The sequence below is a fragment of the Jaculus jaculus genome, chromosome 1 (genome assembly GCF_020740685.1).
Source record: "Jaculus jaculus isolate mJacJac1 chromosome 1, mJacJac1.mat.Y.cur, whole genome shotgun sequence".
NCBI lineage: Eukaryota > Metazoa > Chordata > Mammalia > Rodentia > Dipodidae > Jaculus > Jaculus jaculus.
Window position 1 is genome coordinate 261,957,564 of NC_059102.1, and position 16,503 is coordinate 261,974,066.

At 52.8% G+C, this 16,503-nt stretch overlaps 1 protein-coding gene across 3 annotated transcripts in view; it reads right to left on the bottom strand.

Annotated features, from left to right (window-relative positions):
- Positions 1-2,554: 2,554 nt before the first annotated feature.
- Positions 2,555-16,503, bottom strand: part of Sox13 (SRY-box transcription factor 13) — a 55,213-nt gene continuing 41,264 nt past the window's right edge. The window contains exons 2-14 of one of the 3 annotated variants that reach the window (XM_004663576.2): positions 15,076-15,274; positions 12,855-12,966; positions 12,658-12,744; positions 10,532-10,704; positions 10,312-10,380; positions 9,817-9,931; positions 8,242-8,327; positions 7,881-8,043; positions 6,816-6,925; positions 6,616-6,712; positions 6,120-6,263; positions 4,622-4,838; positions 2,555-4,072 (exon numbers count right to left, since the gene is read on the bottom strand). In XM_004663576.2, coding sequence (XP_004663633.2) covers positions 3,796-4,072; positions 4,622-4,838; positions 6,120-6,263; positions 6,616-6,712; positions 6,816-6,925; positions 7,881-8,043; positions 8,242-8,327; positions 9,817-9,931; positions 10,312-10,380; positions 10,532-10,704; positions 12,658-12,744; positions 12,855-12,966; positions 15,076-15,273 — 1,848 coding nt within the window. In that variant the 5' untranslated portion in view covers position 15,274 and the 3' untranslated portion in view covers positions 2,555-3,795. Of the gene's footprint in view, positions 4,073-4,621; positions 4,839-6,119; positions 6,264-6,615; positions 6,713-6,815; positions 6,926-7,880; positions 8,044-8,241; positions 8,328-9,816; positions 9,932-10,311; positions 10,381-10,531; positions 10,705-12,657; positions 12,745-12,854; positions 12,967-15,075; positions 15,276-16,503 lie in introns of all 3 variants that reach the window. The other 2 variants (XM_045141861.1, XM_045141860.1) reach the window with 2 other exon arrangements.

Genomic DNA, 16,503 nt, shown 5'->3' on the forward strand with positions numbered 1-16,503 from the left:
GGACACCCACAGAGTCAGGAAGTCCTGGATGTGACATGCTAGTGGGCCATGTAGTGGTGGTCCTCTCTGCCATTCCTGAAGCCAAAGGCAGCCAGCCACTGTGCATTGTCCTCAGCTTCCAGCCAACTGGACCTTTCTGTCACAGCACTGGAGACAAGCATTGCAGAGGTGGGTGCGGACCCCCTCATCACCTCTGAGGAAACTCCCATGTGTAAACTAGGAGAGCAGGGGCCCAGCTCCCCTCCCCCACAAAGCTCAAGTCCCACCTCTCCTGTCCCAGACCTGTGCCCCTTCCTAGACCCTTGGCAGGAGCCCCAAACTAAGTTTGCCTTTTGTAGTGCCAACCCTCAAGCCTGTGGAGGGGCCAGTGGGGGCAGAGCAGACTGTTCCAGCTTTCCTGAGAGAGTGGGGACACTGTCCCTTGGACAGGGGTGAGGCTCCAGCTGTCCTATGAGGACATGGGGCAGTGACTGGGCAGCAGCTGCAGCGAAGCATGGATAAAAAGTACCTGGAGTACCTTTGGCAGCGCTGGCACCTGGCCCCCAGAGGTCAGGACATGGGGTAGCAAGAGGAACGCAGGACTAGGCATCCCCGGGACACACTGCGACGGAAGTTAAGAGGTCTGGAGAGCCAGGTGTAGTGGCGCACGCCTTTAATCCCAGCACTCGGGAGGCCAAGGTAGGATCACTGAGTTTGAGGCCACCCTGAGACTACATAGTGAATTCCAGGTCAGCCTGGGCTAGAGTGAGACCCTACCTTGGGAAAAAAAAAAAAAAAAAAAAAAGGTCTAGAGAACTGGGAGTGCAGAGATTGGTTTTGGGAGTTGAGATGAGCACCTCCCACTAGTGACCACCAGGAGGCAACCAGGACTAGGTGGTGGCCCTGGGAACAGTTTCATGGAGCTAGAGTCTGGGCTTGGGCCCCAGCCTCTGGGTAGGACACGAAGGCAAAGTGCAGCTAGAAAGACTAGCAAGCAGGGAAGACCCCAGAGCCAGTGGCCCGGACTCCGCCATACCTGTCATCTCGCTACAAGCCTCATAGAAGTTGCCACACCAAAACACTGATCCCGAGGACTCTGATCTCGGCATCTACCCTTGCCCACCTAGCGAAACTGAAGACTGCCATCTTTTCACTCCCGCTGCTGACCTGACACCTCTCCTCTGTGCTGGACATCCCTGGCCCTTTTGACCATTCCTCAAAGTCCATATCCACCACGACCCTTCCAGTCCTCCAGGCACGAATCTGCTTCTGGGCTCCTGCAGACGCTAGTGAGGCCTCAGGCTGATCTGATTGATACGCCTGGGCCCTGTGTGGTATACACACCAGAACATCACCTCCCTTGCTGAGAACCTAAGCCCCCTCTTTCCCCTCTTTTTTCTCTTTCCTTCATTTTTCAAGGTATGGTCTCACTGTAGCCCTGGCTGCCTGGAATTCACCATGCAATCTCAGGGTGGTCTCAAACTCATGGCAATCCTCTTACCTCTGCATACAGAGTGCTGGGATTAAAGGTGTGCGCCACCAATACCTGACAAGAAAATAAGCCTCTCTCAATTAAGCCCAAGTCTTCCACATGATTTTCCATTTAATTTTGCTGCCCCCAATATCATGCTGCTATATTAACCACATTAGTTGCCTCCTTACAGAACCTCATTAGTAAGTATTTTGAAGCTTCAGTCTTTCATCCAGCCCTTTCATGTCTGTGGTGATACTGTGGTAACTACGCCTTTGAAATTCCCGAAGCACAAGGTCAGAGAGCCTTGAAACACATCATTAGAGACCCTGCCATCATTAAATATGGTAGGGAGGTCATAAAAGGGCTTCTGGCTGGGTGTGATGGCGCGCACCTTTAATCCCAGGCTTTCCAGGAGGCAGAGGTGGGAAGGATCACTGAGTTCAAGGCCACCTACAAATTGAGTTACAAGTCAGCCGGGGCTAGAGGGAGACCCTGCCTCAAAAAACAAATTTTTTTACAAAATGGCTATTGGGTACCTGTGTGTAAGCCACCTTTTAGGATGAGAGTCCACAGGTTTTATGAGATTCTCAAGGGACACCCTCTCCCAAAAAAGGAGATAATCGTGGAGTTTGGGGCTGGAGAGATGGCTTAGCAGTTAAGACATTTGCCTGCAAAGCCAAAGGACCCAGGTTTGATTCCCCAGGGCACATACGTCTGGAGTTCTTTTGCAGTGGAGGCCCTGATGTGCCCATTCTCTCTCCTCCCCCCCCCGCCCTTTGTCAAAAAAAGAAAATCGTGGAGTTTAATCCTCTTGTTTCCAGGTGGGACCGTGAAGCCCAAAAGGAAGAGCTGGACACCTGGCTGTTCTTTACTTTTTCTGACTTAGAACCTGGTGGGCTCCTCCAGGCAGGGACAGTGCCTTCCTCAGCACCTGCCTGGATCACTGGCTTGCCCTGGCCCCTCTTGGCTGAAACATTTCCTCCAGGGCCTGTGGCTGACACTCCCACAAGATGCCACCAGGGGGCAGCAGCGCCGACAGGCAACAGACAGCTGTGAGCTTAGGCCAAGGCCTCCCTCCCTGGTCAAGGGATTCCCACATGGTCAGGATTCTGAAATGGTCGTCTTTATTATGCCATCAGAAAACAAATGTGCTGGTTAAGTTACTCATCATTATCTTCTTAGTAACAAAATAAAGCACTATCTATGTTTACAGTCATAAAAAGAAACAGTCTGGTGAGAAGGAGGAGCTACAGGGAGAGGGAGACAACTCCCTGATCGGGGAGGGGGAAGGCTGTTCCAGATCCTTGGAGCTAGGTGCCAATGGACTTTGATTTTCTTAGGAAACAACTGGGAAGGTGATGAGGAGCAAGGCCTGTTCCTCAGTCTAGTGCAGGCGGGATGAGGCACTCGCCCATCCTTATGAAGAAAGGGTGAGGCAGCTGCCATGGCATCCCCTCTGCGAGGCTGTCACTGACAGAAGGAGGGGGCATCGGTCCTCTGGCCTACATGCCTAGGGCTCTGTGGGGCACCAGGACAAAGTGCCTTGGGAACTGACAGGCGGAGTCAGGAGGGGAGGAAGTGATAGGCTGGGGTCAGGAGGCTGCTAGGCGCAGGAGCAGTCCCAGGGCCTGCCCAGTGGACATGGACACAGGACCTTGCAGAGAGGCAAGGACAGAAATGCATGCGAGGATAAAGACACGGAACCTGAGACACCCAGACTGACGAAGAGGTAGCAATTTGAGGACAAAGCAGCACAGAAGAGGTCCCGGAGAAGCAAGAGTGGCACTGACAGACACTTCTCAGGAATTCATCAACATGCCCGGCTTGTGGCAGGCACTTCCAATGCCTCCTCGCCCGTGAGCGGCTACATGGAAATGAGCACGGCAGCCCGCGGCCTTGACAGAGAGAGACGGGCAGTCAAGCCCTTCTGCACAAAGTACAAAGTGATCTTGGTGGCAGCTGTGTTCTGGGGCATGTGGGCAGAGGTCCTGGTCCTACTGTGGCTGCTTCAGCTAGGACAAAATGGGAACAAAGCACGTGACCTCAAGGGGACAAGGTGTGTAGCTGCCACCCCCTCAGATGGGTAGACCTACAGGAAAGAAGGGATTATCCAGTGTTCCTAGCCATAGCCCACGGGCCAAGGACCTAAGCCAGCTTGGCCCCATCGTGGCCACCCAGGCCATCAGTTCCTCAGGTGCGCCCAAGGTGTGGCAAAGAGGAGACTCCTTGGGAATGTATCTACAGGTGCACAGCTTCGCCCATCGCCTGGGCACACCCAAGTCCAAGTACCGACACAGTCCAGGCTGTGCCCATCAGGTGGGGGGCGGGGACTTCCTCAGGGCTCAGTCTGTGAGCACCACCAGCTCCCCATCGCTCTTCTCTTCCCCCTCTGAGTCCGAGTCCTCGCTGTAGCGGTACATGTCGCCGTCAGCCACCGAGTGCCTGTCGTCGGTGCTCTCCCCCTCCTCCCGGAGGCTGCAGGTGTTGACAATGACAGGCATGTTGGGGTCCAGGCCCTGGGGGACGTAGTGCTCCACCAGTGGCTGTGCCAGGGGCACACCTGCCGCCTGAGGGAACAGGACATCTGAGGAGCTCACCTGTGCCTGGCCAGCCTGTGGGCTGAGACACAGAGAAAAGGTGTACTTACAATTGTGCCCATGCTGCCGCCCCCCCGCCCCCACCAAGCTCCCCCTTCAGGACACACACACACACCCTGGCCCCTCAGGATTCTTGATGGCCATTCACTGTCAGCTATAAGCAGGCAGGTGCAGGGTCATGGGTGGGTTCTTTTCGGTGGAGGGGGTGGGGAGTAGGGGGTGGGTGGAGGATGAATCCCATTTCACTTCAGGAAATGGGATGTCTAAAATGTCCCTGGTCTAAGGGACTCCAACAGAGTGCTTGTTTTGGTCAGGCTGAGAACCTTTCGGCGCGTCTGATTTTGTCCTGAGTTCCTTAAGTTACTCAAGGTCACATGCCGGAATCTATAGACTATCCAGGGCTCACCAGTCTCTCGCGTGGCTCTTCTCCATTGCACTGATGTCGAGCGCAGATGACACAAGTGTGTCTGCACACAGATGTCCACGCACAACCACCAGACAGACACACCCAGACGCCAGCCTCTCTCAGCGCCCACAAGCCCCCTACAGCCACCGGGGAGGGCCTGCTCACGGGATTGCGTAGCTCTGGCGCGCACCCTGGCGCCGGGTCCTCATCAGGGCCTTGTACTCGCCCACGCGCAGCCGCCGGCCCTCCACGACGCAGGTGCGCTTGGGCCGCGGCTTGTACTTGTAGTCCGGGTATTTCTCCAGGTGCTGCCGGCTCAGCCGGGCCTGCTCCTCGTAGTAGGGCTGCTTCTCCTGGTTGGTCATTGACTTCCAGCGGGAGCCTGGCCCAGCCCCGGGGAGACCCTCAGGACCAAACTCTGCTGACAGCCCCCTTCCCGCCAGGCCCTGGAAACCCTAAGGAGACCCTGGTGCCCACGCGGCATCAGTAAGACATGCAGAGCCGGGCGTGACGGCACATGCTTTTGATCCCAGCACTCAGAAGACAGAGGTAGGATCACTGTGAGTTCGAGGCCAGCCTGGGACTACAGAGTGAGTTCCATATCAACCTGGGCTCGAGTGAGACCCTACCTCAAAAAAAAAAAGGCAATAAAAAGAAAAAGAGCCGGGCATGGTGGCGCACACCTTTAATCCCAGCACTCGGGAGGCAGAGGTAGGAGGATCGCCGTGAGTTCAAGACCACCCTGAGACTACATAGTGAATTACAGGTCAGCCTGGGCTAGAGTGAGACCCTACCTCAATAAACCAAAAAAAAAAAAAAAAAAAAAAGCAATAGCCAGGCATGGTGGCACAGGCCTTTAATCCCAGCACTTGGGAGGCTGAGGTAGGAGGACTTCTAAGTTGGAGGCCACCCTGAGACTATATACTGAATTCCAGGTCAGTCTAGGCTAGAGTGAGACCCTACCTCAGAAAGCCAAAATTGTTTAAAAAGACATTGTAACCACGTAGTGAGGACCTGGCCTATCACAGATATCTGCTGGATGCTATGCAAATGAATGGACGAGGCTGGTGTGGACAGGGGTAGTCAGCATTTCAGAGCAACCCAGCCACCTGTAAAGGCCTCTGCCCATCTGTGTAAACCAAACAACAGCTACTTCAGGCCACCAGCAATCCCTGCTCCAAACAAAATACCTGCTGTCAGGCTTCAGCGCAAACCAGTGGCACAGCGCTTGCCTCGCATGTGCAGGGCCTCGGGTCCCATTCCCGGTACCACACAGCCCACCAACCCCCTAGTGTCCCAGACCAGAAACAGGACACGGCATTCAAAAAGGCTTGTACTGCTACTCTAAGAACTGCTACAGCCAGATCCAGCAGTCTGGGCAAGCAGAACAGAGAGAGAGAGAGACAGAGGAGGGAGCCTACAGAACTCTCTCTTTTCTCTCATTCTAAGGGAGGATACAACTAGAAAAGCCCCACAATGGAAGAAATCCTCAGGACCCAGCTGCCTCCCACAGCCCTTACTCCCATACCATCTAAGATTCCTCCAGAACTCGGCGAGACATGAGATTATCACTAGTCAGGCCCTAAGGAGACCTGCAGGACTATGGCCCCTGGCTCCTAGGACCCAGGCCCGAGCTGCTGACAGCCCACCTACTGGCTCTTACCAAGGATCTTGCTGATGCTGGAGTTGTGCATGTCTGGGAAGGCTTGGAGGATCTTCCTGCGCTCATCCTTGGCCCACACCATGAAGGCGTTCATGGGCCTCTTGATGTGGCTGCTATTCCGGGACTCTGAGAAATGCCGGGAGCCTGGGCAACAGGAGTAAAGTTGTGGGTGGCTGCTTTGGGGCTGACAGAGCAATATACCCTGTGTGACCACAAGGAGGCACTAAGGAGGTTCAATATAGAGGCCAGCCCAGGAAAAGCAAAAGGGGAGGAGACCAAATGTCAGCCAGCACAGCCAGAGGGCAGGCACCCAGGAAACTAGAGCTGCAGGGCCCCACAGAGAGGTCACAAGCTGCAGGAAAGCAGACGCCAGGGGACAAGGGGACATACCTAACCAGGAAGGACCAAAGAGATGAGGGAGAAAAGGGCATGAGAGACAGACAGCCCTGTCGGGACACAGTGGTGACCCTTCTCTGCCCAGTGCCAGAGCCCTCACCATCCATGTCGCAGCTCAGCATGGCTTCCTCGAGGGGGTGCACACAGCTCTCCTCCAGCCGCTCCTTGGCTGGGGATGACTCCAGACTGAGGAGGTCCTGGGAGCGACAGCAGCGACTTGTACATTAGCCCCTCACCTGTCCTTTACTAGCCCCTGGCTCTGCATCTGCTTCTGGCTGGGGGAGGGGAGGGGGTGCGTACCTTACGGAAGGGGGTGCTGGGGGAGGTTTCTACGGCCCCACTGTGGCTGTGCAGCAGCTGCCGAGCATCCTGGATGGCTTTGGTGACAGCGTCCCCTTCACCTAGGAAGCCTATAGGACAGGCATAAGAGGAGAGAGGGGAGCTGGGGGTGCCATCCCAGAAGAAGCCCACACTCCTTCTGCCTCCCAGTGCCACTCCTAGGAGTTCCCTGGACTGGCAATCTCCCTGCCCCTCCCCACAGGATGGGACACCACCCACACTGGCTGCTCTGCAATGCCAGTGGCCTAGGAACAGAAGCATCCCTGAATGCACAGCTCAGCAGCCAAACCCTAAACTGTCCAATCAGACTGATCCTGGCTTTAGAAAAGTAGAGACACTGGAGCCGGAGAGATGGCTCAGCAGTTAAGGTGCTTACCTGCAAAGCTTAGTGCCTCAGGTCGATTCCCCGGTTCGATTCCCCAGTACCCATGGTAAAGCCAGATGGACAAAGTGGTGCATGCATTTGGAGTTTGTCTAGCAGTAGCTAGAGGCCCCCGGCTCACCCATATCCTCCCTCCGTGAAAATAAAATATTTTTTTAAACAAAAGAAAAAAGAGCTGGGCATGCACTTAGGAGGCAGAGGTAGGAGGATCACCGTGAGTTTGAGGCCATCCTGAGACTACATAGTGAATTCCAGGTCAGCCTGGGCTAGAGCAAAACCCTACTTTGGGGAAAAAAAAAAAAAGGAAAGAAAGGAAAAAAGAAAAAGAGCCAAGCATGGTGGCACATGCCTTTAATCCAGCACTCAGGAGGCAGGGAGAAGGATCCAAGAGTTCAAGGCCACCTTGAAAATACAGAGTGAATTCCAGGTCAGCCTGGACTAGAGTGAGACCCTACCTCAAAAAAAAAAAAAAAAAAAAAAAAAAAAAGAGAGATTGGAATGGACCTCAAAACTTGTCTAATGTGGTTCAGTCCCCAACAGTGCAAAATAATTTTTAAAACTAAAAAACTGGAACCCAGAAAGGAGACACAGCCAAGGCGGCATCCCACTCAGCTATTCCTGTAGAAGGCAGATGGGAAGTTTACCCAGAGGCAGGCTGGGGGGGCTGGACTGCAGGTCCCGTGTGGGGGCTCCATGGCTGGAAGGGCGGGGCCCACAGTTGCTCATCTTCAGACTGGGAGAGCTGGAGGTGTTGGGCAGCTCAGAAGCCTTGGGCTTGGCTGTGAGGTTCAAGGGCTGGGAGGGCTCCTGGAAAAACCCAGAAAGTCAGATCATTAGAGTCACCAAAGAATAAGACGATGTCCCATCAAGGGATGGAGGATGTGGGGAGAAGGTGACAGGAGAAACAGGACAAGTGCAGGGGAAAACAGGAGAACGAGAGCCAAGGAGGGCCAAGGAAGACCCCCAGGGAGGGAGCCCCAGGTCAGCCGTGGGAAGACACGGTACCTGTAGGGGATGGTGGGCAGCGACGGCGGCCGACCTCTTCACGACGGGGGCGGGCGGGCTGTGCAGCAGCTGCAGCGGGTACTCCACTGTGGACGAGCAGCAAGGTCCCGGATGAGCCCCGAACAGCAGGCTCTGACAGGCTGGGTCTCAGCACCACAGGTGGGTGGACAGAGCCTCTGAGCTAGCCAGCTGGTTCCTCCCGCTGCCCTCCACTTGACCAAGCACCGCGGTGGGCCACTTGTCCCCCTCCCGCACAGCCTCTGCAGGCTGGTGGCTGTGCTCCTATGTTCTGCTCTCACGTTTCCCATGGCCCAGCAGGCGACAGAGCACCATGTGCCTATCCAGTGCACACTTGGGCTTCTGTACCTGCTGTGTGTAGAGGGCATTTCCCCTCTAAATTCCCCGAGTTCAAAGTTCCTGTTTCATCATCCCCACCAGCCTACCAACAAAGGCAGTGTTGGACGCTCTACTGTACTGCATTCCACTGTGACACGTCGGAACAGGGACGAGTGCGTGTATGGTCGATGCTAGAACTGCAGAGAAGTCTAACTCTCAGCTAAAATTCGAGACACTGGGGCTGGGGAGATGGCTCAGCAGTTAAGGCGCTGGCCTGCGAAGCCTAACAACCCAGGTTCAATTCCTCAGTACCCATGTAAAGCCAGATGCACAAAGTAGTGCATGCATCTGGAGTTCGTTTGCAGTGGCCAGAGACCCTGGCATGCCCATTCTCCGTCCCCCTTGCAAACAACTAAGTAAAATCCAAGACAACGGCCAGATATGGTGGCACATGCCTTTAGTCCCAGCACTTGGGAGGCAGATGTAAGATGACTGTTATGAGTTCAAGGTCAGCCAGGGTTAGAGTGGGATCCTGCCTTAAAAAAAGGAAGAAGGGCTGGAGAGATGGCTTAGCGGTTAAGGTGCTCGCCTGCAAAGCCTAAGGACCCAGGTCGGACTCTCCAGATGTCACATTAGCCTGATGCACAAAGGTGAGGCAAGTGCAAGGTCGCACGTGCACACTAGGTGGTGCAAGTGTCTGGAGTTTGATTTCAGTGGCTGAGGCCCTGGTGTACCAATTCTCTCTCACTCTCTAAAATAAAAAATTAAAAATATATTTTAAAAAAAAAACCACATTTTTAGAGCCGGGCATGGTGGCACATGGCTTTAATCCCAGCACTCAGAGGCAGAGGTAGGAGGATCACCGAGAGTTCAAGGCCACCCTGAGACTAGTAGTGAATTCCAGGTCAGCCTGAGCCAGAGTGAGACCCTACCTCGAAAAACAAAACAACAACAAAAAAACATTTTTAAAAATGAAGACAATATGGTATGACAAAGGCAGCCAACTTGGCGGGACCAGGCCCAGGCTGGCAGATCACCTTACATCTGGAAAGTACCGTAGGGTCTGCAGTGCGTTATTACTGTCACTCTCCCAGATGTTCAGAGAGAATGATTCTTTCTCTAGACAGACCCACAACTGAGGGCGAAAGGACCACAGGGCAAGCAGATGGATAAGGGTGGGCTACTTTCCTGACTTCAGGACAGCAGCCTCAAAGGCAGACCCTCGCTCGGCCCACTCACCTGGTTTGCAGGGGATAGGCTGAATAGGCAAAGCCATCTGGGAGTCAGGGGTGACAGGCAGAGGCTGGTGGCTCGGGGGAAACGCTGGGATCATGACATAAGGCATGTTGACCTGCTGAGGGCAAAGAAACCCTGTGTGAGTCCCCAGGGACCCAAAAAGCTCTCCAGCTGGGGTCAACCCAAAATGAGGTGTGTGTGGGGGGTGGCCTAGGCACAGGGGATAGGGTAGGGACAGTCACAGTCTTCCAAAGGAACTACTGACCCCAGGACCTGTCTGTGCACATATCTCCCTGGTTCTTGAGTCTCAAGAAGAAAATATGTTGGGCCCCAACTCCTTAAAGTGAGGACCTTAGGCAGGCAAGGGGCTGGAGCAGACAATGGCCACTTCCTCAAGCCTGACTGAGCCTGTCTTGGGCTTCAGTTTGATCTGTAGCCCCATTCCCTGGCATCTTTGTGGGCGATGTCATCCCTGCACCAAGGCCAGCCTGTCGTCACCTGAATCTGCTGCTGGAGGAGGTTGATTTTGTGCTGTTGCTGAATCAGCTGCTGCTGCTGCTTGGCAATCTGGTTAGGGACAGAGTGGACAAAGGAGTCACGGACACGGCCCTGCACCCCAACTCCACAGCCTGCCGCAGCCCTCCTCCTGCACAGCACCAGCCCTCAAAACTGGATGGGCCAGAGAAGGGCACCCAACCGCCCTGGCCTTGGGTGGCACCTGCTCCTGCTGCTGCCGGGCCAGCTCCATCTGCTGCTGCTGCTTTTCGAAGAGCATGGCGGCCATGTTCTTCTGCTCCGAGTGGGCCGTCAAGAGCTGGTCCCGGAGGGCGGACAGTTGGTGGATCATGACAAGAAGCTGGAGCTCCTTCTCAGCCAGGCTCTCTTGGGTCCCTGCTCAATAGCGAAAGGCCACCATGGAGAGTTTTGTTAATCTGCCCATCCACACACCTATTGATGTGACAGATATCCCAAAATCCTGCCAGGGAAGTTTCCAAGTTCTCTCTCTATATATATGTATTTTAATTTTTTTACTTATTTGCAAGCAGAGAGACATGAGAGGAGACAGAGACAAAAACAGAATCTGGGCATGGTGGTGCACGCCTTTCATCCCAGCACTTGAGAGGCAGAGGTAGGAGGATTGCTACCCTGAGACTACACAGTGAATTCCAGGTCAGCCTGAGCTAGCGAGAGATCCTACCTCAAAAAAAACAGGGAAAAAGGGCTAGAGAGATGGCTTAGTGGTTAAGCGCTTGCCTATGAAGCCTAAGGACCCCGGTTCGAGGTTCGACTCCCCAGGACCCCGTTAGCCAGATACACAAGGGGCCGCACGCGTCTGGAGTTCGTTTGCAGTGGCTGGAGGCCCTGGCATGTCCATTCTCTCTCTCTCTGCCTCTTTCTCTCTCTGTCTGTCACTCTCAAATAAATAAATAAAAATAAACAAACAACAACAAAAAAAAGAAAACAGGGAAAAAAGAGAGAGAGAGAGAGAGAGAATAGGCATGCCAGGGCCTGCAGCCACTGCAAATGAACTCCAGATGCATGCATCTGGCTTTACATGTATACTGAGGAAATTGAACCCATCATTAGCTTGGTAGGTAGGCACCTTAACCTCTAAGCCATCTCTCCAGCCCAAGTTTTTTTTAAACATTTATTTGTTCATTTGTTTGTTTGTTTATTTATTTGAGAGAGAGAGAAAGAGAATTGGCTCATCAGGGCCTCCAGCCACTGCAACTCCAGATGCATGTGCTACCTTGTGCATCTGGCTTACGTGGGTACTGGGAAACCAAACCTGGATTCTTAGGCTTCATAGGCAAGCACTCTAACTGCTAAGCCATCTCTCCAGCCCCAGCCCAAGTTCTCTGTATATTAGTGTGGCGATGGCCCTGGCACACCCCTTCTCTCTCTCTCTCAAATAGATAAATAAAATATAAACGGGCACACTTCTGGTCACAAGATTAGTATGAGGATGAATGAGCTAATATATAGAATGCAGTCAGTCTAGGACCTGGTGAGGGCAGCTTGCTTCCCTGATCTGGCAGATTAGTCCTGACTGCCAGGCTGGGGACCATTTGTACCAGAATCACTCAGTGCCTTTGGAAAATGCAAATGTCCAGGTCCCTATCCCTAGGGTTTCCATTCAGGAGGTGAGGGGGATCCCATGCAATGGTTGAAGGCTCCCCCTATAATTATGGTTCATCACACTAGACAAATAGTCACTCTGAGGAAACCAGGCAACAGCCCTCAGTGCTGTCCAGGAAGCCTAGAGTCAACTCTCATCAGCGAATGGGAGCTTTTAATTCACTTCAGAGTGAGACACCTGGAAAATGGAAAGCCAAGGCCAAAGACTTGAGAGTCCCTGATAAGAAGGACTGGAGGGATAGCTTAGCAGTTAAGGTATTTGCCTATAAAGCCAAAGGACCCAGGTTCAATTCCCCAGGACCCATATAAGCCAGATGCACAAGGGGGCACAAGCGTCTGGAGTTCGTTTACAATGCCCGGAAGCCCTGGTGCGCCTATTCTCTCTCTGTCTCTTTCTCTCCCTCTTTCTCTGTCAAATAAATAAATCATAAAATATTTTAAAATAAAAATAATAAAAGAGTCCTGGTAAGAGCTCGGATCCATCCTCATGGGATTTGCTTTCATCTAGACACCTGGGGGTTAGCCATGTGACTGCTCGGGAACCATCAAGTGAAGGATAGTAATGAGCCCTCAGGGCCAGGCAACAGGAGCCATGAGCAACACAGGACCTATTTGAGGGTACGAAGACTTCATGGCCAGGCCAGGAGGAAAAGAGGTTCAGACCCTCCTTCCTGGGCTCCCCTCTCCCCCCATGCAGGCACTTACCTTTGACATCTTTGGCTTCCATGGAGTTCCTTCCCAGAAACCTCTCTTTCCAGTCACTGGATAGCAGCTTCTCAATGGCTGGCACAACTGGAAGACACCAAGAGCAGGGTAGAGCCCTCCTCCTCCCCCTCTCCCCCTCCTCCCTTTCCTCCTCCTCCTCGGCCCAGACCCCGGCCCTAGCCAGGAAGACCCCTCACCTTCCTGGAAATTGCGGTTGAAGTCCAGCCGCTCCTGACTCCCAGAAGCGGCCTCAGAGGCTGCCGGTCTCTTGGGTTCTGGGGAGCCATTGCTCTCTGGAGAGGCACAGTCCTGTAAAAAAAAACACACTGAGCTGTCACCGCCACCCCCAGAAAGTGAGCATAGAATACAGAGAGGGCTGAACAAGCAGAGATGCCCTTCCCAAGAGAACCTCAAACTATGGGCCCACCCAACAGGGCCCTTCATTCCCACCTCCCCAACCCCTGGTCACACTACCTAACAGAGCACAATGGGCAGAAGGCTTGCAGACAAATGTCCTGGGTTCGGTCCAGCCTTGGTGACCCGCAGGGGGCTGGATCGCACACTAGTCTCTGACTCCCTCCTGTGAGACTGGGAATGTGACCGTCTACCACGTGATCACTGCTGGGATTAATAATCACGCTATGGCCTATGGATGAGGTTTGTGTGCAGGGGGAGGGCCTGAGCTGGTAGTCCTCAGTCGGCCTGCCTAAAAACACCCTCAGATACACACACAAGAGGCCGCTTCCATGGTGATTCTAAATCCGGAAAGGTTGAACTGAAAAGGGGAAGACCAGACTGATTATGGGTATGTCTGTCATCCCATGGGCTGGGCTCCTGGACTGGATCAAAAGGAAAAGTGAAGCAGGGTGTGGTGGCACATGCCTTTAATCCCAGCACTTGGGAGGCAGAGGTAGGAGGTAGCCTGGCCTAGAAGAGCAAGACCCTACCTCAAAAAAACAAAACAAAGTTAAAGTGAGTTGACAGGATGAGCATCATCACTCTCTGCCTCCTGGCTGTGGATGCCAGCAGACTAGAAGGCTCGTGCTCTGCTCTGTGCCTTCCCGGCCACGTCGGACTGCGTCCCCCTTTCTATAAGCCAAAAGGGACTTTTCTAAGTTTGTTTTTTCAAGGCAGGGTCTCCCCCTAGCCCAGGCTGACCTAGAACCCACTCCGTAGCCCCAGGTTCCCCTGGGATTAAAGGGGTGCGTATCACAGCCAGCATTAAGCTGTTTTTGTATCGTTCCAACTTGCAGTGTATGTGCTGCCGAAGCGAGCACAAAGCTGTCTGTCAGGTATTTTGTCACGACAATGAGGAGAGTAACTGAGTCCAACCCAGCTAGGGCACTCCCTTGCACCACGACCATCTGCCCAGTCCAGCCAGGCTGCTTACCTGTAGATGTCCTCCCCATGCCCGCCTCACCCAAGTCTCCTGAGACCCACTCCTCCAGGTGTCTTCCCTGTGCCCCCCATGCTGGGTCCTCCTCAGAAATCCCAAACCCTGTGTTCACTCACTTTTCTTTAAAAAAAAAAAATTATTTATTTATTTGAGAAAGAGAAAGAGGTGGGGCCTGTAAGCCAAAATAAACCTCTTTTTTCCCCCACAAGCTGCTCTTGGTTGGGTGATTTCTACCAGCAATGTGGACCTGACTGCAATAATAATATATTTTATTTATATTTATTTTATATATGAGTTAGGGTCTCATTCTAGCCCAGGCTGACCTGGAATTCACTATGTAGCCTCAAACTCACAGCAATCCTCCTACCTCACTGGGATTAAAGGTGTGCGCCACCACGCCAGACTCCTTCCCTCATTTTAAGGATGAGAAATTACATGGCTTTATTAGTGATTGATTGATTTTTGGTGTTTTGAAGCAGGGTCTTATTCTAGCCCAGGCTCTCCTGGAACTTACTCTGTAGTCCCTGGCTGCCCTCAAACTCAGTGTCCCTCCTACCTCTGCCTCTCAAATGCTGGGATTAAAGGCATGTGCTACCACGGCTCTATGTGGTCTTGTAACAGATTTTTACTGTACCTTTGACAATGAAGTTGCCTTTCTCAAACACATGAAATAGCTGGTAGGCAGCTATGAAGACAGAATTCCAGTAAATGTAGCCCATCTCCCAACTAATAATCCTCAGGAGCAAGGACTGGACCCTGTCTGGTCCGGGAATCAGCGAGGGAGGGGAGTAGCCAGTCCACATCTGATGGAGCTGACAGGGTCTAGCCTGACTGTCAGGGTGGTTCTTCCCCTCCTCCTCCCCTTAGCCCTGTGGAAACCATTTCTGCCCCACACCTGCTACCTGGCAAGGCAAGCGCGTAGTGTCCCTAGTCTGTTTAGAGGACGGATCAGCACCAAGTGTGATGCTAAAAAGGCAAGGTGGGGTCACTGACCCAGGGGTGCCCGGGAAAGTGCTGGGCACCTGAGCAGGAGCTTGGGGGTTGTCAGCATCCTGGGGGGCCCGGGCTGGGTCCCCGGACTGGGGCTCAACTGCCGTGGCTGGAGCCTGTGGGGCATCGTGGCAAGGTTCCTTCTTCTCTTCAGCCTTGATAGTGCAGTTCACCATGGTGCCGGCACTATCCAAGGCCAGCTGTGCAGAGATGGGGCTCCGCATGGACATCCTAGAGGAGGAGGAACAGAACAGAGGGGGCTGAGGTGAGCAAGGTCCGCTGCCCAGCTGTAATGCCACGCTTAGACCCCAGAAGTTATCTCCATCCTTTCCTCCTCCAGCCCAAGCACCTCCTGGGACCCCTCACAGAGGCGCATGTATAAAACCCAAGTTTACTTTGGGAATCCAGGGAAAAGTTAGAAAAGGCTCTCTTCGATTCATTCTCTATTCTTTTCTTTTCTTTTCTTTTCTTTTCTTTTCTTTTCTTTTCTTTTCTTTTCTTTTCTTTTCTTTTCTTTTCTTTTCTGGTTCTTCAAGTAGGGTTTTGCTCTAGCCCAGGCTGACCTGGAATTCACTATGAAATCTCAGGTTAACCTCAAACTCATAGTGACCCTCCTGGAGTTAAAGGCATGTACCACCACCAGTTAGCTTGCTTTTTTATTTTTGTTTTTGTTTTGAGAGAGAGAGAGAGAGAGAAAGAGAGAGAGAGAGAGAGAGAATGGGAACACCAGGGCTACTGGCCACTAACTCCATACACATGCACCACTTTGTGCAGCTGGCTTGACATAGGTATTGGGGAATTAAACCCAAGCTAGCAGGCTTTACAAGCAGTACCTTTAACTTTTGAACCATCTCCCCAGCCCTCCACTTTTTTCTTTTTAAATATTTTATTTTTATTTATTTATTTATTTGACAGAGAAAGAGGGAGAGAGAGAATGGGCATGCCAGGGCCTCCAGCTACTGCAGACAAATTCCAGACGTGTGTGCCCTCTTGTGCATCTGGCTAACATGAGCTCTGGGGAATCGAACCTGGGTCCTTTGGCTTTTCAGGCAAACGCCTTAACCACTAAGCCATCCCTCCAGCCCTGCTTTTTAATTTTTAAACAGAAAGATCCACAAATAATTGGGCCCACTTCTGGCACTCCTTGTCTCCTTTTTCTTTTTCAAGGGTGGAACCCAGGATTTATTGCATACTGGGCATGCGCTTTGCTGAGCTACACACTCATCCCCCATCCTGGCTTCTTGCAGTGTTAAGTGTGCAGGGCTAATGAGCTCCCTTGAAAAAGCCAAATATGTTCCCAAGTCCTATAAAGCTGACAATTCTGTGTGTATGTTTACCAAAACCAGGACTGCAGAGATGGCTCAGCGAATAAAGCATCCGCGCCACTCTAACTGGAAAGTACAGGAGACTCATTCCCCAGGCCCCGGTAAAAAAGTAAAACAAAGCCAGGTGTGGTGGCG